At 38.6% G+C, this 25,476-nt stretch overlaps 2 protein-coding genes across 4 annotated transcripts; one reads left to right on the forward strand and one right to left on the reverse strand.

Moving 5' to 3' along the window:
- Positions 1–446: 446 nt before the first annotated feature.
- NANP (N-acetylneuraminic acid phosphatase) lies at positions 447–3,737 on the reverse strand. The gene is made up of 2 exons (XM_063305629.1): positions 2,875–3,737; positions 447–1,272 (listed from the first exon to the last, which is right to left on the reverse strand). The coding sequence occupies exons 1-2, from the start codon at positions 3,022–3,024 to the stop codon at positions 586–588; spliced, it is 837 nt and encodes a 278-aa protein (XP_063161699.1). The 5' UTR covers positions 3,025–3,737; the 3' UTR covers positions 447–585.
- Positions 3,738–3,939: 202 nt separating this feature from the next.
- On the forward strand, positions 3,940–19,742 carry RNF212 (ring finger protein 212). 3 transcript variants are annotated; one of them, XM_063305641.1, is made up of 10 exons: positions 3,940–4,230; positions 7,452–7,513; positions 8,422–8,496; positions 10,553–10,609; positions 10,939–11,006; positions 11,553–11,598; positions 13,064–13,127; positions 16,506–16,578; positions 18,470–18,669; positions 19,574–19,742. In XM_063305641.1, exons 1-10 carry the CDS (start codon positions 4,119–4,121, stop codon positions 19,609–19,611), a joined length of 795 nt encoding a protein of 264 aa, XP_063161711.1. In that variant the 5' UTR covers positions 3,940–4,118; the 3' UTR covers positions 19,612–19,742. The 3 variants fall into 3 exon arrangements, with proteins under 3 accessions (XP_063161711.1, XP_063161728.1, XP_063161719.1); XM_063305649.1 differs by having other exon boundaries at positions 3,943–4,142; XM_063305658.1 differs by lacking the exon at positions 7,452–7,513 and having other exon boundaries at positions 3,942–4,230.
- Positions 19,743–25,476: the final 5,734 nt, after the last annotated feature.

Raw genomic sequence — 25,476 nt, forward strand, 5'->3', positions numbered from 1 at the left:
TTGAGGTTTTATTGACCACCAGGAGGCACCACATGACTGGTTTTATCCTACAGTATTGAGGCTCATCAGACAAGCACTTCAGCTTAACTGTGCTGCCGAGTTGCTTGACATTACCAGGGGAGGGGGGGATGCAGGGGTGAGTTGGCAGGCCATCTGCTTTCTTTGAATTACTGTAACCAAGAAATATACTTATTTGTGATATCACTACACAAGTTGGCTGAATGGGCGTTATCTTAGGACAGAAACTGGCAACCCAGTTTCAGCTGCTAGATTCCCATCACAGACCCGCTGATTGAGGGGGGGCATAAAAAATAAAATGATATTGCTGGTCTCTTGTGAAAGTTTAGTAAGTTTGCCAGATTCGGGCTTGGGGCAGCAAAAAATTTACAGCCCCCTGTCGTAGAGTCACCCTTTGTATTGTCATGAAACGTCACATGAACAGCATGTAACAGACTCAAATATGTTTAACATGGGACAGAATGTAAAAATTAAAAAAGAGAGAACAGAGCACTTTGAGCAAATCAATTTAAGCTTCATGTGTAGAAATGCCCTTTAACTATAATCCTAAAAGGCTAAAATCTGAGATTACATGGTGAGACTGTCACATACATTATCTGCCACTTGATTCATTTCTAAATTTTCATCTACTAAAAGTCCGGGGAGGTCGAGAAGAGAAGAAATAGTATAATGAGGAACAGGAGATGTTTCCTTGGGAACTGTTCCAGTTTTATTTATCCAAATGGTTGCCTTCAAACCTGCATTCAACCCTCCTTGGATATCTGTGTCTAAAGAGTCTCCAACCATCACACAGTCCTCAGGCTGAACTCCTAGAAGTTCACAACAGTGAAGAAAAATGGATGGTGCTGGTTTCTCTTCTTTCTGCTCTCCCCCTACAACAATTGCATCAAAGAATTCCTGGCAGGCACAAGCTTCAATCTTTTCTCTTTGTGTCTCAGTGTCTCCATTTGTTAGCAGAAGCAAACGGACAACTTTTCTGAGGTCACTGAGGATCCTGCGTGTCTCCTCTGCCAAAGTCAAGTGTTGCAAGCGGGTGGTCTTCCAAAGAAAGTAACATTCTCTAGCCAGCTTCTGATTGGCTGGTCCTCCCTTTACCTCTTTTATAGCTCCTTCCCAATGTTGGATCCTTAGATTAGTAATTGGTATTTTAGATGGATCATAGCATTCTTTGAGGAGCTTGGCTTGGACCTTGTCACAAATCACATCAGCTTCTCTTTCAGTGCAGTGATACTTGGATTGTAAGGTTTTGATTACCTATGAAAACAAGGACAAATCAGAACAATGTCAGATTGGCTTAAATTTACTTCTCCAATTTGGTGCCTTCCAGAAGTGCTGGACTCTAAATTCCAGAGTCCCTAGCCAACATACCTGCATGTTGGCTAGGAAATTTGGAAACTGTGTTTTAATAGAATTAGAGCCGTGTTTCCAAGGCTTGACTGCTTCTAGAGATGTGGACTTCAGCTCTTAGAATTCCCCAGCTAGAAGTTGCTAAGATTGGAAACACTGTTGTAGAGAGTCAAAGGGGAAGACTGTTGCTGATACTATTTAAAACGTCAGTGTTCATCAGCTTCTCTTTGAGAGGCTGTTCAGTTATGACTTTCTTGTTTTTGTTTTATTAAAGAGTGATGAATAAAATTACAGAGTTACAAAGAAAATAAACCAAGAACAAAAATAAAAGCAAAGGAAATAGAGGAAAATAAAATTTTGGGATTTTGTATTTTTGTATATTTATATACAAAATATATATAACAATACAAACATTTTAAACAACAATATACAATATTTCTATCCAGAAGAACATTTGTACAAATACATGTTTCAGAGAAATGTCAATATAGCTAATAAATGATTAGAATTTATCTCTCTCTCATAGATCATAACTGAATCTCACACAAACACACACTGTGTAAAAAAAAACTGGGATTCAGCTTACTAGACAGGCTACAGGCCCCTGAGCCAACCCCTGATTTGGAGACCTGGATCAACTAAAATGGCTGATCACCAGCAGTATCAATGGAAAGGGGCTGTGTGTAGCATGGGAGAGAATCAGTTCTCTGTGCTTCATGGTGCAACACACACACACACACACACACACACACACAAACCTGTCAGCTGTTGTTCAAGCTGCTTTGGATCATGGATTTACTGCTCTTCCAGAAGAGCGCTAAACCTATGCTCAAATAACCACATGTTTAGTGCTTTTCTGGGAGAGCAGTAAATCCATGATCCAAACCAGCCTGAACAGCAGCTGACAGGAGTGTGTGTGTGGATGTGGGTGAGATGAATCAGCAGGTTTGGGTTGATCCAAGTCTCTGAGACAGGTATTGGCTCAGAGGCCTGGCATATACTGTAAAGAACTTCCTCTCCCAACCAGGTACCTGAGTGCAGAGGGGAAGTTTTCTGAAAAATGGCTAAATTCACAAATGGCTTTCTCCAGCTAGTGCTGTAAAGTAGGAGAATTCAGTTTTCCTTGCATGGGAAATAATAAGCCAGAACAGAAGCAAAGAGGATTGGCAATGGGGCAGCAAAACCTTCACTGGTTTAGTTTTCTGTTGCTCACAGAGGAAACATCTCTCCTTTAATTGCACGATGAAAACACCCTGACCAGTTTGCAGCTTGAACTATGTCCCTTTTCCGACAGATAGCAAAGCATGTCCTGGAAGACTTCCTAGAGGCAGTATGTTACTACTTTCGTTCCACTGGTGCACCAGAACAAGACTGGGGAGGCGCGATTTAAAAGCTTTTCAAGAGCCAAAATCGGCGTAGGGGGGCCCTATCTGCCAATCAGCCTCTTCTAGACTAGTACGTGCTGCCCTTCCTTGCTTAAGCGAGGAAGAAAGAGCGAATAGGAAGTACCTCTGCAATGGCTCTCCTGCCTGCAGCGGCGGTGTCGATCAACGTGTTGTCCAAGTCAAAGAAAACGGCTTTAGTTCCGTGCAGCCCACAGCGGCTTTGCCCGGTGCGCGCCAGAACCGCGGCTGTAAGCTCCGAGTCTGGTTGGCTCATCTGCTCGCCTGGTTGGCCCTGAAACGAGAGAGCGACGCCCGGATTCAGCGGGACCTCCGTGGTGGTGGTGGCGGCGGTGTTATCCGTCGCTCGTGCGCCTACATTTGCGCACTTAGTTATGCACGTTCACTCATCCATGTCAATTGCACACTCTTTTTTCCAATCCTCTTCCGGGATAATTTGGGGCCGCCTGTGAAAACTAACAGAGAAAGCTCGAATTCAGCTTTGTCTTTGACACAAGACTTTCTGGTCCTCTCTCCCACACCTGTTCATTCATAGATTCAGGAATCGCTCCTCTTTGAGTTCTTATTTCATAAGAACATGTTAACGCTTGGAGTTTTCAGTGGTTTGTTAATGCAAGGCGACTGAGCCCAAGAGAGTCCTCTTTGCTGATCCTAACCTCCTACAATTGTTTTTGAAAAGCTAAGCATGGTCCGTCCTGGTAAATACGTGGCACGAAGGCCACCTGGGCTGACGATTAAAATGGGAGATTGATAAAACATCCCATCAGAAAACATTGGCAAACCACTACCTTCCGAATTACTTCCTAGAAAAGTATACAAATATGTCTATGGAATCATCAAGCTCGCCCATGCTGCATTTAACACTGTTTCGTTAAAACAATCACAGCCTTACACCTTTCAATTGGTTTCTATGGGCCGCTGCCACCCTATACTGTATAGCGTTGTAAAAATGTTCTGCTATCTGATCCCGGAACTAAAAAGTCCAGTAAAAGGAATTGACACTCTGTACGTTTTTACGTGCGTGTTGTCTTTTCTCGCAAGAGACCGGGGGCGGGACTAAATAGAATGGGAGCTCTATTCAGGTTTCTCCCCGCCCAGTTTTCCTGTTGGTGGAGGAAAAGGGCGCATGCGCGCCACTGGTGAGCGCGGCCTCTGCGTTCTTTAGGCGCGCTCTTTCGTTCGCTCGTCAGCGCCGAGCGGGCGCGCTGTCATCTGAGCTGCGTATTAGCGCCTGGTGGCTGCGGGTCTCTTGAATTCGAGGAGGCGGCAGCATAAGTGTATTCCCGGAACCCTGATGCCTGGTTGTAGTTAAAGGCAGAGAAGAAGAGCCATCTGTAATTCCTTCTTTTAATGGCTGGTCCGATATTCTGCAATGTATGTTTCAAGAAGCCCCAAGGAGCCACTCTAAATTTCAGCCTGACCAACTGCGGCCATGTTATCTGCGGGCAGTGTCTCCAGAAAGGTAACCTGCCCTGGGGTGGCAGGGCCTGACAGCCTGCTGCAAGTGATATTCACAGAAGCCTATTCTTTCGTTGGTTGGGTTCACACATTGTGCTAAGCAATGGCGTGGTTGCTTGGTTTGAACCTGGCTAACTGGTTTATTAAATCATCCCTGATTAAGCCATACTGACTTGCCACAACATTTGCATCAAGTCACTGAGTTGTCTTGAGGGCATTTCTGGCCATAGCTCAGGTTGCAGTCTTCAGATTACTGGAATATCTAAGGTTAGGTGCTTGTTATTTTTGAAAAAAAATAGTTAATGTACATCTAGTGTTGGTATTGATTCCTGGTAACCATTTGTAGTTCAAAACCAAGAATAGTGGTGATAAGAGACTGAGAAGATTAGCTAGCATTTAGGTTGTTCTCTTGCATTATTGAGGTTTTCTCAACAGTGCAAGTTGCCAAAAGTCATGGTGCTTGGAATGCCAGAATTTTTAAGACTGGGAACGTGCCCTGAGATCATGCCTCAGTGCTTGTTATATTATGAGTTTTGAATCCCTTTATCAGAACCTTAGATTTCTTGTGTTTGAATAAAGAATACTGATACAAAGAGGAAAAAAGGGGAAAAAAAACAATTTTAGCCTAAAGCAACATCCCTCTTCTTAAACTGTAGACCAGTAACTCTGGTCAGGAGAGAGGCTTGAAAAAAAAACACTGCTGCCAAGTTCTGCATCAGCCTCATGCTGTTGCTTATCTGTTTGAAAAGGGTTCCAGATTCCCTTTTTTGGTATTTCTTGTTTAGATGTTTATTTTTTTCATTCTCCTGACAAGTGATGCTGCTAGTGGGAAGAGGCCATTCATTTACCTTGGGAGAGAAACCTGTACTCCATATTTTACTGCAGTGAAAGGGAATACCCAAAAACTTCCTGTCTTTTTTTCTTTAAAAAAGAAATGCTTTCTCTAGACATCACATTCACATTTTCATTTAAAATTCTGATAGTGCTGCAACTGCTACCTTTCCTGTTAATAACTAGCACCAAGAATAGTAATGTACTGAATAAACTTGAATGTTTATATATAGATATAAAAGTGACTTGGGAGCCAGGTATTTTCGAGACTGCCCTTTCCAGGTAGATTGGCCCATCTGGTACATGTAAACAGAGTGCCTGCTGAGGGTCCCCACATATAGAGAGACTGACAAAAGGGGGCATACTTTTCATGGAGTATCCCCCATGGAACAGCTTGTATCAGGAGGCAAGAATGACCTTTGCCCTTCCAATAGTCCAGAATCTTGCTACGCCCATATTTTTCTCAAGGCCCTTCAGAACCACGCTGTTTAGAGTGATGCAACACTGTGAATGAATGCTGATTGAGGCTGTCATTGTATTATTGTAATAATGATGTAATGAAATAATTATTGCATAGTTTTTATATTATTGTTTTTTATCTTGTGTATTTTTTAACTGTGGACCTCTTAGAATTCATTGTGACTTAAGTGGTATAAAGTCCCATAAATAAACGCAAGCAAGCTCACATTAGGCCAGATTCCAAAACATGTCAGAGTTTCCATTCTCTGGCAACATAGATATATGCTTCCACTTTCTATTGTGTATACAGGTAGTCCTCATTTAGCGACCACAGTTGGGACCAGAAAATCAGTCATTAAGCAAAATGGTCGCTAAGTGCTTATGATCTGATTTCAGCTATCCTTTGCTTTACAGACCTGCAAAGGTCATAAATGCAAGGGCTGGTCATAAAGTTACTTTTTCATCACTGTTGTAACTGCGAACAGTTGCTAAACAAGACAGTTGCTAAACAAAGACTACCTTTAATTCCTTTAACTTTTAGCTAATCAGATTTCTTAATACAGAGCTTGTTAAAAGTTTATTGTAAACTACTTGAATTTTTTAAAATAGTAGGTGGTATATAAATATTTTAAATAAATGAATAAACCTGCTTAATGTTAACTTGCATCCAAAGAGGATGGTGTTTCAGTATCCATTGCCATTGATTCTCCTTTCTTGTATTTGGAATGTTTACAATTAATCAAGCATTTCCATGCTTTAAAGTCAGTACTGAAATAGGTAAACTGTAATGCCTAGACATTCTCTCTCTCCTGATCTCTACATGCATGCACACACACACACACACACACACACACACAAATATGCTGTGTTCAAGGCATTTTATTAACCAGACAAGTAGGTATAGGATTGAAAACATGGTTTAGATTATGATTTCATTTTACTGCAAGAGGATGTCAGACAACTTCTTTCATTCTTCATACAGTTCCTTCTGTCCCTAAAAATCTGCTCCAGAAATTTAGGAGACCTTCCATACCTTCTACTGGATCAAAAGTTGTATTTATATTTATAAATCTTAAATGACTCTGGGTGGCATACAAGTTAAAACTTACATCCAAGACAATTAAAAAAAAACAAGGCAATAACCTGAAGACTAAATCATCCAACATATTGATAAAATTTCCACAAAGGCATATATTTTCTAACCTAATGCTTGGGGGAAGGGCAGGTCTTCAGAGCCTACTTGAAGGTCAGCAGGACTAGAGCAACCCAAACCTCCAAGGGGATGTTGCTCTAGAATTTAGGCATTGTGACAGAGTAGGCACATTACCTGGGTCTCATCAGATGACACTCTAAGATGGGACCTGGAGCATGCACATACTGTTGAGTCTTACTGGACGGGCAGAAACAATGGAAGAAAGGAGCAATTGTATTTTAGAAAAGCTATCTATAACTGAAATATGTGGAGTTCTTGGTGCTCTCTGAGCTTGGTTGTTTGTCTGCAAACGTTTCATTACCCAACTAGGAAACACCATCTGTGCGACTCTCACTGATGATGTTAGCTAGTTGGGTAATGAAACATCAGCAAACAACAATCAAGCTCAGAGAGCACCAAGGACTCCACAGTTCAACCCTGAGCTACATATATTTTCTTCTAATGGGATAATTGAAGCAGTCCTTGCATTTCTAGGTGAGTCCCATTTCTAGACAAATCCAAATATTTTGTTTAAGAAATTTTCCTGTACAGTATTAATGCCTTGTCTAAACATTTGTACTGCAATTATGTTTAAAAAGACATGATGGATATGCTGCTTAAAAAAAAACTCAATTCCAAGTCATAATTATGAATGACACAATATGCAATTTACTAGATGTCACAATACATATTTGCCAATAAAATAATATATAGTACAATATGCATTTATGATTATTTTGTAGGTACAAAAGATGAGTGTATGATTTGCAGAGCTCCGTGCCGTACAATAATCCTTTCAAAAAAGGTACTGCATAGAAGAAGTTACAAATACCTACAGTTCATTCAGTAATTCTAAAATGCTTAGTAATGTATATTTTGATAGGTATTACAGAAACAAATATAATGTGACATAATGATCAAGGTGTTCTAGAACAGGGAAACCAAGTTCAAGACCACTTTCAACCATGGTGATTTGGATCCTGTCACTCTCTCTAAGGCCAGCCTACCTCACATGGTGTAGAGTGCCAGGGAGGTAGCCTTGAAGCAAATATCCAGGAACCATTCTGTAAACAAAAAGGACAGAAGCATTTCTTAAATGCTGAGAAGAGCTAAGGTTGACCCCTCCCTGACCCACTGGACTATAAAGGAAGGGACGAAAAGTACAATCAAGCTTGCAAGATTCTGTTGCTATATAGCCTATCTCAGTAAAGTATAGTTGTAGTCTTCCTGTGGAGTCCATTTCCTGGTGTACCTTGTAGGGCTGACACATGGGGGTTGTTGTGTGGAAAAATTGGAGGAGTGCTGTGCACATGGCCTTGAGTTCCTAGGGGAAAAGCAGGCTATAAATATTGATGCCAATGGTACATCCTTTTAAAGAAGTGTGTTCTCCTTCTGATCATCGAGCTGTACCCAAGTATGTAAACATGCACACCAGTGGCGGAATACTTAGTACAGTTCATAGTGACACTTTTGGTGGCCTCCTTTGGCACAGTCATCCTAACTTGGATATAGCGTGATGCTGTGACAGCACTGCGAATTTATTCTTTTTGTGTGTTGCTGCACACTAGAGCTATAAATATCCTGTAGCTTCATAAATATATTTCTACAGAAATTAGTATCTCTGTTACTAAGCAGAGTTGCTTATTATTTTAGGATTTATATACTTGAGTTTTTGTTTGTTTGTTTGGTGATGTGTAATATATTTTGCTCCAGGTGAATTCAGATATCCAGTCGCTGTTTATGGGATTAGATGGGTTATGCAGAAAATATTCCAAAGAAGTCACACAAGTGAGTTATATGTGAATTATTTTGAATAATTTTCATCATGAATACTGTATGCTAGATCAGAGGTTCCTGAACTTTCTCAGTTCACAGTGCCCTTAGTGTCTTAATAATTTTTTTACAATACCACACAATTCCCAAACTGTGTGCTATGGTGCCCCGGGGTGCCACAGTGAACCCACAGAGCTTCATGCAGTGTCTGATAGACATCAAGTATTGCTATATTTCCCTAAAAAATTTAAAATATTTCATGGCTCGCTGTGAGTTCACTGTGACTTCACACAGTTTTGGAACCATGGTGCTAGATTATAATCTTTATCACCAAATTGTCACTGATCCAGAGTAAGAAATTGGATTTAGTATTGGTTTGTAATAAGATTAAGTTGTATCAAATAGCTATGGTGAATTACCTTTCATGTAACACTACAGTAATAGAAGATAGAATGTGATTTTGATACAGTTTTGAATAAGTACATAAATGCAAATCTAGGCATCATCTGTAATGTTTAAGTGTAATCAGTAATAAAGCTCCATTGTACTATTAAATTTACAATATCTGGAAGAGTATGACATTGTATCAGGGTAAGGATTTCCTGGCTGCAATCAGCCCTAATCCCTTAGCAGTCCTTTGGCAAAGATTCCTTTGGCAGAAATTGGATAGTGCCACAAGTGAAGGTTTAAAGAAAATCAGGGAATTAGGTGATCCAAGCTGAAACATGGTTTAGCTGTGCCCAGTGGTAAGGAAAATTAGTTGAACATTGCTGTCCCTGCTTGCAAGTAGTACTGTGGCCTTAAAAAGAAGCAGCTGTGAGGAAATACTTTTTTAAAAAATTAGGACAAGTAATTCCATGCTAAATAACAGAGTCTGACATACAAGGATTGTATTATAATAATTTAAAAAATCAGGATTCATTATTTATTATTCATGTTTAAATGTGTCTACAGGCTTAGAAGTTCCCATAAAGGGGAATGGGATGGGAGGGACGGGGGGAGAAAATAGTGTAGAGCCACATTACTTCAGAAATTGCATAAGGAACCTTGAGAGGTTGCCCTTTTGCCATAGAATGAGGTATAAAGGTAAAGGTTTCCCTTGACGTAAAGTCCAGTCGAGTCCGACTCTAGGGGGCGGTGCTCATCTCCGTTTCTAAGCCTTGGAGCCGGCGTTGTCCATAGGACACTTCCAGGTCACGACACGGAACGCCGTTACCTTCCCGCCGAAGCGGTACCTATTGATCTACTCACATTTGCATGTTTTCGAACTGCTAGGTGAGCAGGAGCTGGGACTAGCAATGGGAGCTCACCCCGCCGCGCGGTTTCGAACCGCCGACCTGCCGATCGGCAGCTCAGCGGTTTAACCCGCAGCGCCACCGCATCCCTTAGAATGAGGTATAATCTACCAATAATAGGCTTTAATTTTTTATTTTAAAGTTTGAGACCTCTTTAAAAATGTCAAGAGCTGTATGCCAGGAAATAGAGCAGTTGTGTTTATTCGTTTAGTCGCTTCCGACTCTTCGTGACTTCATGGACCAGCCCACGCCAGAGCTTCCTGTTGGTCATCAACACCCCCAGCTCCCCCAGGGACGAGTCCGTCACCTCTAGAATATAATAGAGCAGTTATACATTTATGACATTTCAAGTTTCAGGAATGTTTGCAGTCTGGCTAAGCTCACATTTTATACTAAGCCTTAATGTGGTTTTAGCTTAACATGCACCCTGTACAGTAATTTATGGCTTAGCATATGTGAATTAGATATATTGTGGTTTGTGCAATAAAAGAATGGCTTAGTTTAAGCCATTTCATCTACAAGTGATCAATTCATTAAATTCATGTTTGCATGATATTTGCACATAGCATGCTGCTTAGGCTGGAACATTTCTGAAAGATTGAAGAAAAAAATCCTACTGCTTGCTGCACTCCCCACATCAGTATGGTGCTTGGAAATTAAATATATACCTAGGAATTTAATTTCTGTTAGATTTTTTTATTGTTATTCGTATAGATGTTTATCACAACATTATTTAACAATACCAACCATTGTTCCTGTGCTATCTTAATTTTTAGATTGCCCAGTTTCAGGAAAAACACAGAAGACGTCTATTAGCACATTACAGAGAAAAGGTACTTTGGATTCATGTTGAATTGAATATGGTAGTGTACTGAGACATTATGAAGTCACGTTTCTGTTGTGATATGTATTAGTAAAACGTAATGGATCAAATAATGTACTGTACCAGGATTATTAACAGTTTAAATATCAGAACAGAGCAGATGCAAATAGGTTCCTAGTTCCTACTACACATGGGCCAAATCAAGGCCTTTTGGTGTCTCATTTTGACTATGAATACTGATCCCTTAGTATGAAATGTTTCCATTAAATGCTGTTGAGTTTCATAAATGACAAGAAAGGTTACAGAATTCAAGTGACTGAAATAGATTATTCCATTCAGATTACAAAACTGGAATTGTATCTTAAGAGAGCATCACAACAAATCCAGCATATACAACAATTGCAGCAGTAAGTATTTTAGTTATTAACATAATCATCAAATTTTGAATAGTTCCAAAGATATTTTGTATTCTTAAATAATAATCCATCAGAATAATTCACTTTCCATTAATAGTAACCTTTAAACCTGAAAGTTTAATACATCTGGACATCAGAATAAACTCCACTGAACTCAGTGGAATTTAATTTTCGGCAACATATTTAGTATTATGCCACATATATCTAAAGGAAGCTGTAACATTGATTAAAATAATTTTAAACTTAATTATATTTTTGTGAATTTTCTGTATTAAAATATTTTTTAATATTTCAAACTGCCTTAGGAAAAACTACAGCCTTGGTGGCAAAGAAAAAAAAATAGTTACCTAGCTTATCCTTAAAGCGTTTGAAAAGGGTAGGTATGTTGAAACCCAATGTGATGAAGATAAATAGCATGTTGCTTTATGTTATCATGGTCCAATTATTCTATTATTTGAAACTTATAGTATGTGACATAACACAAGCTTAATTTTTTTACCTTACTCAATTATTTTAATATTTGACATCTTTTATCAGTTGGAATTCATCAAAGGAGGTAGAAGTGCCACCTTCAGTAAGGAAAGTAAGTTTTTTTTTTCTTTGCTAGATACCAGGATACAAATAGCTCCAGTTATCATTCAACTAATAAACACTACATCTGTGGAAAAGGTTCTCTGTAATTTAGGATACTTCCTCTGTCGACTTCTTAAAGGCATACCCTGCTGATGCAGTATATTGAAATTTGATCAGTAATCGTTTGGAAAGCAAAAAATGACAGTGTTAGCATTCCCAGGGTGTTCTCTTCTACACACATAAATAGTAATTGTGGCTGATCCTTTTGTTTAAATCCAGAACTTCTCAAATTACATATGAAGTATAGGGCTGGACTATGCAGTTGACAGCTATTACATTTTCTTTGTGTCTATAGTTGCTTGAATTAAACTAGAAAAATTGTATTTGGGAGAAGGTTACATAGTGCTGCAACTGAAGTGAGTGTAAGGTTAATTCTGATCTGTTCACTCATGTTTAGTTTAAAAATTTGCCCAAACCACTTTAAATAATTTCATGGAAAGAAATTCTGCAGGTAATAGTTTCTTGCCCTTATTTGCAAGCTGGGAAAGTTTCAGCTGTTAGACTTTGACATATGTATGTATATACATCATGCTGTGCTCTTTTGGAGTAAGCTGTATTGTGCAAAATACAGAAAATTTATAAGAGTAAGCAAAATAAATTAAAGGCTTGAGATAAGAAAAAAAGAAAAGAAAGTGCAGTTAAACTTTGATTTAACTGACTCTTATTTAGCAGACTTTGGATGTAAAGGACCAAATCTCTGTCTGGATATCACTCTGAAATAACAGACAAGTTTATTGCATCCAAAATAGTTCAGATGAGGCTATTAAATTTATCTTAATTGTGACATCCAAAGTGATTTATGTCATTTGCCTAAAGATGTAAATGCACTGCAAATGAAGTAAAATATCATGATGGTTTAATAGCCATTGACAAGTAACAAGCACTTCCTCTCCCCAAATGGTCAATTAAAACAAGGTTTCATGGTGTGTGACTAAATCTAATTTATATCAACGTTCACCATTCACTGTAACTCTCCACACCTTTTTATTTTTGCAAACCATCCTTGCTTCCCCCACATCCATGCACCAATTCATACACTCATTTTGCATTTGCACTTTAAACTTCTTACCTCTCTTTGAGGATCTCATCTACTCCATCCAATCATGATTTTCTCAGTCTTCCCCTCTTCTCATTATCTGTATACAAAAGTGCACGTGCTTTCACATTCCTCCCCCCCTACTCCTCTTACATTCTAAGTTGTAATCTTCCATATGTCAAGGACATCATCAGATGGGCCCATTGATATTAACTCTTCCACCTGTCAAGGGTTTTGTCAATTGAGGCTTTCACGTACAAATCACGTACAATGATACGTTTTAGTAATATAGAGAAAGTACCTTACAAGCCTACATTTTGTTGCCTGCAGTCAATGTTTTTAGTTTATTATATTGTAAATATTTCTGAATAATATATAGATTGAAACAGTAGCTGGCCCAACAAGAATATCACTAATAAGTCCACCACAGAATGGACATATGGGTAAGAGCAAATATTGTTTATTTTTTGACATTGAACAGGATATATACTGTATGTTTGGGTTTACTATTCTGTAATGATGCTTTTTTGCATGCATTTCATATTCTGCTGTCTGCTCCCTGTCTTCTGGTGAAGGATGGATGGATGGATGGATGGATATTATTAATGTAGTGATCAGTGTGAAAAAAAGGAAGAAAAAGTACAGTTAAGTTCAAGTGTTCAAATATGGTGTGAATAAACAGAATCAAATAAATGTTATAACAGTGCACACTATTAGTACTAAAACTGTCGGATAAAAGAGTCTCTTTTGGGAGATGGGCGGTGATAAATTTGATTGATAAATAAATAAATTTGTGTCTCGATCTAAAAGGCAAAATAAATATTCAACTTATAATAACATAACTTGACAATATAAAAATAAATCTTAATAGCCATAGCAACTTTATTAAAGTTCCCATATAGGAGTCCTAGGGCCAGGCTATTGAATCTGGCCCTAATAAAAAACCTTAATTGTGATAGAGAAGTTAATGGGTAGATATAGTTAGTTGATTTCTATCTGGGGTGGTTAAAACATGCTGAGATAGAATGGGGATAAATCCTTTCTCATTCTGATGATCAGTGTTCAGGAGCTGTTCAATAATGACTCTTTTAGCCTGAGAGAATTCAAGGAAGTAAAGACTCAAAAGAAAGGCCACAAAAGAAAGTTTTTTTAAGAATGACTTGCAACCATGAAGATTGTAAGCTAATCAGGATGGATGAAATCCATTCAGGCTGGGAAATAGTGGTGTTTAAACAAATAATTAATAGCCAAGCTCTCAACTTGACCCTCTTTTGGCCGATCTTAAGTCTCAAGATCACATTGGATATATAGCTTGGAGCATAAAACAATGCTCTGATAAACTTAGTTTGCACTACTTCCTTCAACCTATAACTTGGGTAGGGACCTAACTGGGTCAGAGATTTAGCTGTGAATAGTTTCAAAGCCATAGGAATATATTCTCTGCCTTAAGTATATTAAAAAAAAAAGTCTGAAGCTCTTCTTTGAGCCTGCAAGACCACAGAGTCAACTGAAGTCCAGTTGAGTGGAGTCCTCTTTTGGTTACAGTATTTTCATTATTGTGTTTGATTGCCATTTTATATTTTATATATTGGGTATGTTTTAATGCTGTGTTAGGGTTAGGGTTTTGGTTTGTTCATTTGTGTGTTGTACGCTGCTCAGAGTCGCACAGCTTGAGTTGGGCAGCACTATAAATCAGATAAATAAATATGTGCACTCTATGACCCTGTGTCTTGGAAGATCACACCTAGGTATTGAAAAGACCTTATTTGAGCCCATAAGATGAAAGGTGAGGGGTCTCAGCCTTCTCCTAGAAATCCTCTGGATTTTACACATTCTGACCTACCTTCCTGCCTTGGTGCACCTGCTTTAGTTAGTTTTATGCTACCACCCATTTCCTTAGGGGATGCTTTTACCTGGTGCCCTGCCCCCTAACCCCAGGGTATGAGACATATAGAAATCCCACAACCTGTACTGATAAAGAAAACAAGAATGATAGAAGTGAAATAATAGCGCCTCTTTTAAACTATAGCATGAGCTCAATGCATGTGCTAAAGGAAAAGCCCACCCCTGTCTTTGGGTGTCAGAATAATATAACAAGCATTAATTATAAATTAAGTTTTATTAAAAACAAGAAAAGAGAAGATGTGAAGGTTTAAGCAGTCTCTAGTGAAAACAATCATTGTAAGTAAAAATAACCCTATAGCACTGCTAAAATCATAGACAGGTCCTAAAAAGAGTCTCCCATAGAATGGTACAAAGGAGAAGATTGCTGAGCACACCATGCAATGGTTGACTGTTCATTCTTATTTGGAAACACTCTGAAGTAATGAGATTCCAAGTTGTTAATTTTTTAAAATTCTCATAATTCACTGAGCATGTGCACAGAATATGAAGTCTAGGTGCAGTCATCTCAGAGACTTAAATCTCAGACATGCATTTAACTATTGAACACACATTAAAATAAAGTATAAAATAAAGTATAAAATGATAGAGAATTCTAGCTGACCTTGTTTGCTTATGTCTATCCAAATATCAGTTCCTTGAATTAGAAATCCCTTTCTGATCCAATTTTATCTTGACTTGCTTTTAGCTTTTCTGGACATCCAAATTTACTTTTGAAGCTCAGGGGAGATGGTAAAGTCCCATTTCTTTCAGCTTCTCCCCCAGCACCTTCTTGATCTCCTTTTCCCAGGAGCTCTTCTTTTCCTCCTTAGATTTCCTCTAGAGAGGCAAGCAGTGGAGCAGATGCTGTTTGGCATTACCTGGGCTTGTTTCTCTTGCTCAGCTCCTTGCCTTTGGTTATGTGCTGGACAGTATTAACTCACCTGCATAGATAAAGATGTTGATTCTGTGCCTGGGAATCAACTCTCAATCTTGCGATGGCAGGAATGAGTGAAGTTAGTGAATGGGGGAGGAGAGCTTGCTCATTCACTAGAGAGGGTTACTAAATAACTGAAAGAGCACTCCAGATGTCCAGTTTGTTTAAGGAATCAATCACAGGCTATTTGTCCAGTTCTAGAAGAGATGTCCAACAAATCCATTCTGTTGAATGTGCCATGACAGTAAATGTGATGAGATACATTTCAGTTATGACATATATCAATTCTTATTTTGAATTTTTCCTACTTAGTACAGAAGTTCAGGCAGGGAAGAAATTATGCCGTTGTAGTGGGTTGATGGTTGAAGCTGCTAGAAGAATTAGAAGAAATAGCACAATCTTTAAAAAAATCTTAGGCCAGTGCTGAGAAAAGTGGTGGCTGGGCCCAAGCTAACACGGGAGAAACAGTGAGTAAGCTTGACGTACCTGAAATTAATCCCATGTATTCTGGAAGTATTAGATCTATCAAAAGAGAAAGCGATGCCAAAGGAAAAAGGTGAAGGTAGATTTTGATGGTCCATATTACAAGAAAATATATTTATCTAAGTGACTTTTTAATGGATGTAAATCATGAGTCATCTGTAACATTTTATATGTTATACATGAAATTGTATATAGTTAGCTATCCTGCAGACTTCAAGCTAGATAATTTTGAACTTTCTAGGTTTCTGCACCAGCCTAAAAAAGAGGTGCTGCTTCTTTAAAAATGTGTTCATTAAAGTTCAACTCTAAAGCAGTGGCACTTTTTTTTTACAATCACATAGAAGCCTGAAAAAGGTTAGAATCCTTTAATGATTAGTGGAGAGGTCTGTGCTAACATGAAATCTGAAGCACTTCTTCCAAATAATTTTCGAAGTTTGCAGTGTATTTCTGGAAATGTATTTTCGGATAATGGATTATAGAAAGTATAACGTTCTAATATAATCAGGAATATTATTTACAGGTAGTGTTACATGCAGAAATTCTCAATTGTCTGGAATGACTTTATTTCAAAAAAAGCCACCAGGATCTATAAGGTAAAATAAACTTTTCAATGGAATTCAGCAAAGGTGTATCCTTTGTCATTTTGGTGTTTACAGCAATTTCTGCTGCCTAGGGCAGAAGGTCAAATTGGCTTTGATTTATTCAGATTTCTTGACTGAACTATTATACTGTGAAATTTCAAGCGATAAGTTTTATGAAACCAAATACTACCTGTGTTTTTTTCTTTATAATTACTGAATTAAACAGAAACTTTTCAACTATTAGCATCTTTTTTTTGGTTATTTGAATGTATAGCAGTAAGTCTACAGGTAGAAAGAAACGTTGATGTACAAAAATAAATGGATAATTGATGAAAAGCTTATATATTCAAGACAATAGCAAACATTGCAAGGCTCAGTTTTCTGGTGGCTGATTTTGCTTTTTTAAGCCATAAACGAAGTTTGCAGACCAGTACATCACTGCTCCACGATTCATGCTAGCCTCCTCTCTCCCCTGTCTTCCAGTGGCCAGGAGATTAGCAACGGGAAGATGCGGGTGGCAGCCCCACTTGATATTTCAGGGAAAACATTTAAGTGCAATTGCTGTGACAGCTGCTACCCTTCTTCTCTCCAACTTTCCTGCACTGTGTCCCTGATACAGATGCTGTAGGTTTGTCCACAGGCACTGAGAATGGGAAAGATGGCAGTAAGAACTGATATAATGGTCTTTTACAGTTTTTGAGTTTATAGCAGCTGCGTTTTAATGGTTTTAACATTGGGCTGAGTAAATACGTGATGATCTGCCCTGCTTGCTGCCACCTGTCTCTTGCTGCTTATTGCCATCAATTCCCATGTCCCCCCTGAGAAGCTCTGGGGTTATTTCCAGGAAAATGCTGGAGGGATCCCCAGAGCTCCTTGCCCAAGACTCTTTCAAGTTTGGCCCCAGCCTTAAATGATTTTATTCATACTAGGAAGTTTAAAAGAACAGTTATAGCAACTCAAGAAAAGATTGCCATCTATCCCAGTTCTTTAATAGGAATGTTCCTAGTAGGGCTGGAGCAGGGAATTAGAAGTGTCATACAGACTTCATGTGATAGTGAGGTTTATTTTCCTTTAAATATACTCTCTGAACCCTAGAACTAAGGCTTTAATTGTTTATATGTGGAGGGTTTCTTGAAAAGTAGGAAGGGGAACAGTCCTTTCCCCCATTTCTTCCTTATGAAACTTCCCATGTAACATAAGGAGAGGAGGGTTTTTTCAAAACATCGTGATTCCAATGATACACTGAGCAGAATGGCAACTTTCAATCATATAGTGTGGCCCATATGACATTCAATAAGCTTTCTGTTTTTACTGCTTGCTCAGGAGGGCAAAAATGGGGAATCTCAAGTAATTTAGCAATTAGGTGTTGGATATATGGGCAAACCTCAACTAACTTCTGAGCAGGTCAATTCTCTCTTCTGTTTTTGTTTGTTTTTGTTTATATTGTTTCTTTCTTCCCTCCATACTTGATATTTATCTACTTTTAATATTTTGTTAGTTCTGGAACCTTCTGACTATTCTTTCTTGTAGAATTGTTTTTCTTTTCTTTTTAAAAAATACAAACTACAGGTAGTCCTTGACTTATGACCACAATTGGACGCTGCGATGGTCGTAAGTGCAAGGACCAGTTGCAAGTCACTTTCAGCACCATCATAACTTCAAACAGTCGCTACACAAATGGTCATAAGTCAAGGACTACCTGTAGTAGAAGAAACAATGTTTTAGAATCATTATATTCTCTAACAGGAACGCTCCCATTTTATCTATTTTGTCATTTCCTGAATAATGACATTTCTCAGTTACTCAGTATGAAATAAGGGGAACAGGTCTACTGCTGCTGTAGACAAAAATATGTATTCTGCTTTCACTGGTGATACAGTGTTCTTGGTCATTTTATTACTAGGTCATCTCCATTAAAAATGCTCGGCAGCGGGAATTCGTACATGTCACCATTTGTATCCTCACAAAACAGCAGAAATCATATTCCAAATACTTTTGGACTGAGATCTACTCAGCATTATCAGTGCACATCACCATCTTCACTCTCATCTGGGATAAAACATCCAATCACTCTTGTTAACCTTTTACAAAGGCAGCATTTAGGTAAGTGAATTCCATGAAGAAGTAGAAAAAATCCCATCCAACATTAAATTGCTGTTTTGTGTAAAATGTAATCTTTGGGACAACAGTAATACCCTCTGATTGCTTCTCTGTTTAAAAATACTGGATATTTCTCTGGGCTTCACTAGCGTTGCATTATATGTATGGGCTCTTGTTTGTTCAATGAGATTTTGTTTTCCTCTTCTCCTCCCCCTTCTGTAACCACTGCACCTCCTCTAAATCTGCACTGAAAGGTTCTTTAATCTTTTGGAACAGATTGGGAGGAGAGGATAAAAATCAGAAAAATTGGAAGAGAATGGGAGACCCATTCTGGCAACGGTGTTTGTTCTGCTCACAGCAGATGCAATCTTGAATGCATTCATCTGCTGCTTCTGCAGCTAACCTATCCCGTATTTAGGCAGACCTGGCCTGGCCTATCAACCAAGATGCAATGTAAATATTTATTGTTATGTACTCAAGTTAAAAAAAAAAAGAATCAAAGCTAGCACATGGTAAATATTTGCAGTTATGGTTGCTTTCTAAATTGATTATTCATATAAATGGAAATAATTACATCATGTAAGACCTTGAACAATGTGGTTGTGACAGAGTGGTGATTCACAGAAATATACACATTATTTTGTACTTGACTGATAGACTTTTGATGGGTGGGAAGAAGTGTTAACAGGTATTTTGTGATAGCTAAATTATTTTCTTGCTATAATACTTTACGTATACTGTACAAATTAAATGGTGTTATGATAAATGTAGTTCTTTAAGCAGTTGTGGTTAAATGCCTGATGTTTTTATTTGTTTTTTGTCATTATTAAGGCAATTTGATTACAATTAACAATTCAATATTTCATTTGAATGGTAAATGTTCTAGTTTGAAATTTCTCTTTTATAGGATCTACTAATCTTCCTGGACATTCATTACAAAAATAAAATTACCTGCAACCTCTGTTTGACAGGAAGAACTCATCTATTCTATATTTTAATTTTTTTATAGAAATATACAATGCATACCATTGTAATAATTGATCTAGTTTGATTAAACACTGTTTGAGATAAATCTTCTTTGGTGTTTCTGTTTATTATGCTTTTATTTTTTTGAGCGATCTTCCCTCCCCATTACGATGAACTCTTTGCTAGGGCTATGCAGGGATACTTTACTTTGATAGACTTAACTGATACAGAGCTGCTTTGTGAAGCAATATATTACCCTCACTTATAAGAATCACTGAAAGTGATTATGTTTCACTTTGCCTGTTCAGACTGCCCCCTACACCTGTTCCAGTGGACCTGGAAAGGCTCCTGATCAGGCCTAGGTCAACTTTCATTGAAGGCTTTGAGGCAACATGAAACACCTTTGAAGCAAATTGCATCTTCTCCACAGTGTAAAGCATCTTGCTGAGGCAAATCCAAGCTGCTTCACACAGGCCTACAATTTGCTACTACTGTATTCATTGTTCTATCCAACTTCAGAGATCAAACATTTTGATCTTTGCCCTTTTGGGATGATTATTTTTTTTATCCTGCCTTTATTATTTTTATAAATAACTCAAGGTCGACGAACATACCTAATACTCCTTCCTCCTCCTATTAACCCCACAACAACAACCCTGTGAGGTGAGTTGGGCTGAGAGAGAGTGACTGGCTCAAGGTCACCAAGCAGGCTTTCATGCCGAAGGCGGGACTAGAACTCTCAGTCTCCTGGTTTCTAGCCCATTGCCCTCTGCAAAATGGGTCAGTTTACCAACGTTGAGAAGGTGAAAGAGCCATTCTGTCTTGAATTCTTCTCTTAAACACATATGCTCTTGAATTCTACTCCTTCACACATATGTTCCATGAACCTTTGAAAACTTCACCTCTGCACTATTGCAGTAAGGCAGCCCCACCCACCTCTATTAGAACAGAGGAATGCAATTTGTTTCTCGTTTAACAGGAATGCAATTCATTAACACAGGAATGCAACCTTAGTCCCAAAGAAAGAGTATAATCAAAAAGGCCAGAGTCCTTGACACTTTCATACTGAGTTGGACATTTTTATACTTGCCCAAAGAGGCTTGCAGCTTTGGCTGCAAACAAAGGTAAGGTTAGAACTTTAAGTGCTGGATTTTAATGGAATTATATTTAGACTGAAATTAACTTGTTCCTTGTTTACTGACTGGATTATATTCCTTGACATTTACTATTTAAGGGGCAAAATTATCAGTTGATTATAAATGATTAGAATAAAAAAATCTACAACCAAACTACGTAACGTAAGCATTGTCAACTTCATGAGTTTCATACTCTGTTTTTTGTGTTTTTCTCTATTCAAGAAAGATGTCAGGCACTATTTTTCAGTTAACCTAAGATGACAGGAGTATTGCAATAGATCCACCCCGACCATATTCTTCAGGAAACTTCCTGGGGATGAGTGAAGAGGTGGTGGTCAGTTGGGTGCTGGAAAAGCTTACAGAAGGGAGAAGCCATAGGGTTCCAATCTATCTTGTCCTGTCCATTGAATAGGTAGAGTTTATGACAATATTTTATGCTCTTGAATTTCAACTTCCACCTAAATCTTGCTTATAAAATGAATAATATTGGAAACCACTGCACCAGGCAGATCAGTCATGCAGTTAATACATGCATCACAAACTTTGTGTGTGCGCGCCTTTGAATCAGTGTTGACTTCTGGTGACCAACTGGACTAGTCCCTCCACTTTTCCTGGTTGGATTTTCAGAAGTAGTTTGCTCTTGCCTCCTTCCTAGAGCTGAGAGAGAATGAGTGGCCGAAGATCACCTAGCTGGCTTCGTGCCTAACACAGGACTAGAACTCACGGTCTCCTGGTTTCTAGCCTGGTGCCTTAACCACTACACCGAAGTGGCTCGACATTACAAACGACTGTCTCTGTATATTAAATGAAATATGGGAGAACCTCCCACCTGCTCTGTTGATGTGATAGGATGTAATTCACCTTCCAAGGAACGAATTTGTCATGAGTGAGGATGGCGAGCAGGGGGCTCCCATCCAGGCTGTAAAGCGCATGCGTAGTACTGAGGGATTAGGTGGCCATTCAAAGAGACACAGATCGGGCCCACCTTAGTCTTTGGGGTTTGTATGTCTGGGTTTTTCCCACGCTTCTTCAGTTTGTTAGGATTTCCTGTTATGTAGCAGTAATAAAACACTAGAGACCTATTCCTTGTCTCAGCGTGGTTCCTGGCTGTTAGGACAGAATTCTTGTTAAAGTCAAAAACTGCATGAGCTCTTCTACAGGTATGCAGGAATAAAACCAAATTGCTTATTCACTGTTAAGAAGTAGTATAAGTGCACAATGGAAATGGAAAAGTACACATAGGTATAAAATTACCTTATCTTCAACCAATCGTGCTTTCTCTGTAAGAGCACAAAAGGGGGAAAATGTTGAAATAGGCGTTATATTGGCTTCTAGGTGCAATTCACGGTGCTGGCTGTCACTTTTAAAGCCCATGGTTCAGGGTCTGGATATATGTGGGACCACCTTCCCTGAATAATATCTGCCCATCTGATAGATCAGTCTTTCTCAACCTTAGTAACTTTAAAATGTCTGGACTTCAACTGCCAGAATTTGCAAGCCAGCATGCTGACTGGAGAATTCTGAGGGTTGTAGTCGAGACATCTTAAAGTTGCCAATGTTGAGAAACACTGAGAGGTCAAGGAAAGTGAGCTTTCTTCATGTCCCCTTGCTCAAAGAGGGGGCAGTGGAAAATGCCTTCTCTATCAATGCCCCTCTTCTGTGGAATACAATTCCCCAGATGTTCAAATGGTCCCTTCTCTATTGGCATTTAGGAAGTCGATTAAAACCTGGCTATTTAAACAGACCCTGAGGTCTGAATGATTGTTTTTCCCTCAAGCAATCAGAAGTGTTTTGCTGGTGCTATTTAATGCCTGGGTTTTATGTAGAGAATTTTATTGATTAGGTTGTATGACTGTATATTGTCTTTTGCTTTTATCCCAGTGGGATAACAACTCTGTGGAGTAGGTTGGGTTGTAAGAAAACCACTGGCCCAATGTCACACTGTGAGTTTCCATGGCTGTAGATGGACTGGGACATGAGATCCCCAGTCCTAGTCCAGTGTCTTTTTTGTTCTGGGACAGAGCAAAAACGTTGTGCCTTTATTTTGGGAGTAAATTCTAAGAAAAACAAGAAGCACACAATATACATGAGACAAAAGCTATTGTGTCTGAATTCCTTTTGAACGTTTCGAAGGAAGGCTTAGCAGCAGAGGGATTCCATTGGCTTCAAAGGGGAAATGGGAGAAGATAGTGACTCTGCTGGTACTTCACTGTCAATCCCATGTGGCTGGGAAGACCAAGGAAGCAAGAACAATGTGGATTTTAGGAAGGGAGCTTTAATGTCAGTCTGGGGTAAATCTTGAAAAAATTAAGAGGAAATTTTCAGCCTCAGAACAAGTTAATTGAGGCAGTCTCTTAGAAATGGTTTTTCTCCCATCTCTTAGCAGCTGGATTGAGATGCCTCTGCTGATAAACCTTCAAAACCTCATTACCTGCTTTCCCACAATCTCTCACAGACACAGAGCAAGCATGTAGCTCCACTCCTCACCTCAAGTTCAGAATCAGAGTGATATATTTTGATGCAATATTCAAAATCAACACAATTCCTAAAGGCAAGATATACAAATGGCTGCTTGTTTTTACATGTGTTTCAATTCTGTCACAACCTGTCAACCTGATGCTTGTTTGAATTTTCCTCCCAATGAATCATAACATGATAGAATACAGAAGTTAGAAAGAAATGGACACACACCCCTACAAACATATCCTTAATATGAAACATATTAATCCAGCTCATACTAAAGTCTTTTAGGAAAACATTGAATGTTGGACTTTGACTGCTGTTGAAAATGTTACTACCAAGTTGTCTTTAATGCCCCAATTTTCTCTTTTTCCTCTGCCTCTTCTTATACCAAACTGAATCAAGGCAAAGTTATCTTGAGTCTCTTTCTCACACCCTCTCCATTCCCAGGACGGTTGTTTATTTTCCCTGAATGAGTCTTGCATTCATTGAAGTTTTTTTCTGTACTTCTCTGTAATTCTAAACAGAACTGAAAATGTAAATGTGAGCATTTATATCTAGTGGTAAAAGGCTACTGGCTATGACAAGCTTAGCAGACCACTTGGGGGTCCACAGAGTTGTTGTGGGGATAATATGAAAGAAGCCACCTCAAGCTCCTGGAGAATAGATTGGGGGGAGGGGGTATACGGGATTTCCCCTCTTGCTAAGAGTGACATACAATAGATTGTAATCTCTTTGAGAAGCAACAGTTTAAGATGATCTGTTTTGCAACATTTATTATAGTTCCTGCCTGGGAGTAAGTTCCTTGAGGTCAGTGAAATTTACTGTAACTCAGAAGAAACACACTTAGAGTTGGGATGGAGATAGATCCCAGGATTTTAATCTTCTTAAAAATAATGTGCATGCTATCATTTTACTTGATCCCTTTCAATACAATTGAGAAGACTATGAGATGGAGGCTTTAATCACATCAGCCTATATGAGTGGCACTGTCAAAATAACAGCAACACTACCTTGGGTTTACTGTGTGGCTGGTGCTATAAAGGATTCATTTACTTTTATAGCTATAAAAACAAGATTACAGAAAATGGTAAAATACTGATAACACAGTTACTCCAAATGCTTCCTGTACTTCACTTTGTACAGGGAAGTAATAGTTACTTATCACTGGGTGATGTAATCATACCATGATTTTTCACTCTGTACATATTTCTAAATAGCTGGCTTTGAGAGGATATTACGCAATGACTAAAGTGTTTCTTTGACCTGTCCTGGGCTGAGTGCTAAATCACAGCAACTTGCAAGAGAAGGATTGAGTCTCCACCCCATTTACTGTTAATCTGAATGATGCAACATAAAGAAAATGAGAAGGACTATCCAAATCAGTGGCCATGAAATAAAGTCCTTGCATTAGTTGGCAACTGTTGCTGGAGACATGTTTTATTCCAGTTTTATATTGCTGCCACTTTTTAAAAACAAATTTATCTGGAAAGAAGCTCCACTGAGCTGAGGTATATATTGTGTCGTATGTGCAAGTATAGCTGTAATTCTCATCTATAGATGCAAATTCTGAGGCGATATCTATTGTCATTTCTTTTAAAAAAATTATATGGATGGGTGATGTTATTGGCATACATAGCTGCAATTCTAAACAGTTTTATGTATTTATTTCAGTGTATTTCAGAGATATTACACTGTGCCTTCAACTCAACAAAATTAAGCTTGCTCCCACCCACAAACTCATATATTTTTAGGAAAAATATACTAAATTACTGGGGTACAAGGCTCATTGAATACTGTGATTTACAGTCAAGTAAAGAGGTACAAGATAGTACTACAACTGTCCCACCTCCCCATCTAAACTGTTTGTTTTTCATATTGTGCTACATATTCACTTTCAAAAGCAAGTACACAATCTTTTTAACATTCGTGTTACTGAGTTGACAGAAACAAGGTAAGCAGAAAAAGACTTCCATATAGTCCTTTCATTAAAACGGGAAAGAATCCTTTAACCAATCAATACGGTTTCAGGCTGTTTCCTCTCCATTCATTTGGGCTTCCGGCATTACAATCCCTTTCCCAAATGATTTCTTCAAAGAAAGTTCTGCTCTTCCCCAGCAGATTAAGTAATCTGTACTCCAAAAACTGTTACGTCATCATCACACCCCAGGATATAGCGTGGGAAGACTGGTGATTCATAACTGTTTCCTCCTCAGCAGTTTCTCCTTTATTGAGCAAGAGAAACACG

Source organism: Candoia aspera, chromosome 1 (genome assembly GCF_035149785.1).
Source record: "Candoia aspera isolate rCanAsp1 chromosome 1, rCanAsp1.hap2, whole genome shotgun sequence".
In the NCBI taxonomy this organism is placed as follows: Eukaryota; Metazoa; Chordata; class Lepidosauria; order Squamata; family Boidae; genus Candoia; species Candoia aspera.

Coding starts and splice junctions, on each gene's coding strand:
- NANP (XM_063305629.1), bottom strand. CDS start 3,024: ATGAGCCAACCAGACTCGGAGCTTACAGCCGCGGTTCTGGCGCGCACC. Junction 1,273..2,874: donor GCAGGAGAGCCATTGCAGAG/GTACTTCCTATT, acceptor TTGTTTTCATAG/GTAATCAAAACCTTACAATC.
- RNF212 (XM_063305641.1), top strand. CDS start 4,119: ATGGCTGGTCCGATATTCTGCAATGTATGTTTCAAGAAGCCCCAAGGA. Junction 11,599..13,063: donor TGCCACCTTCAGTAAGGAAA/GTAAGTTTTTTT, acceptor AATAATATATAG/ATTGAAACAGTAGCTGGCCC. Junction 18,670..19,573: donor TTTACAAAGGCAGCATTTAG/GTAAGTGAATTC, acceptor TCTCTTTTATAG/GATCTACTAATCTTCCTGGA.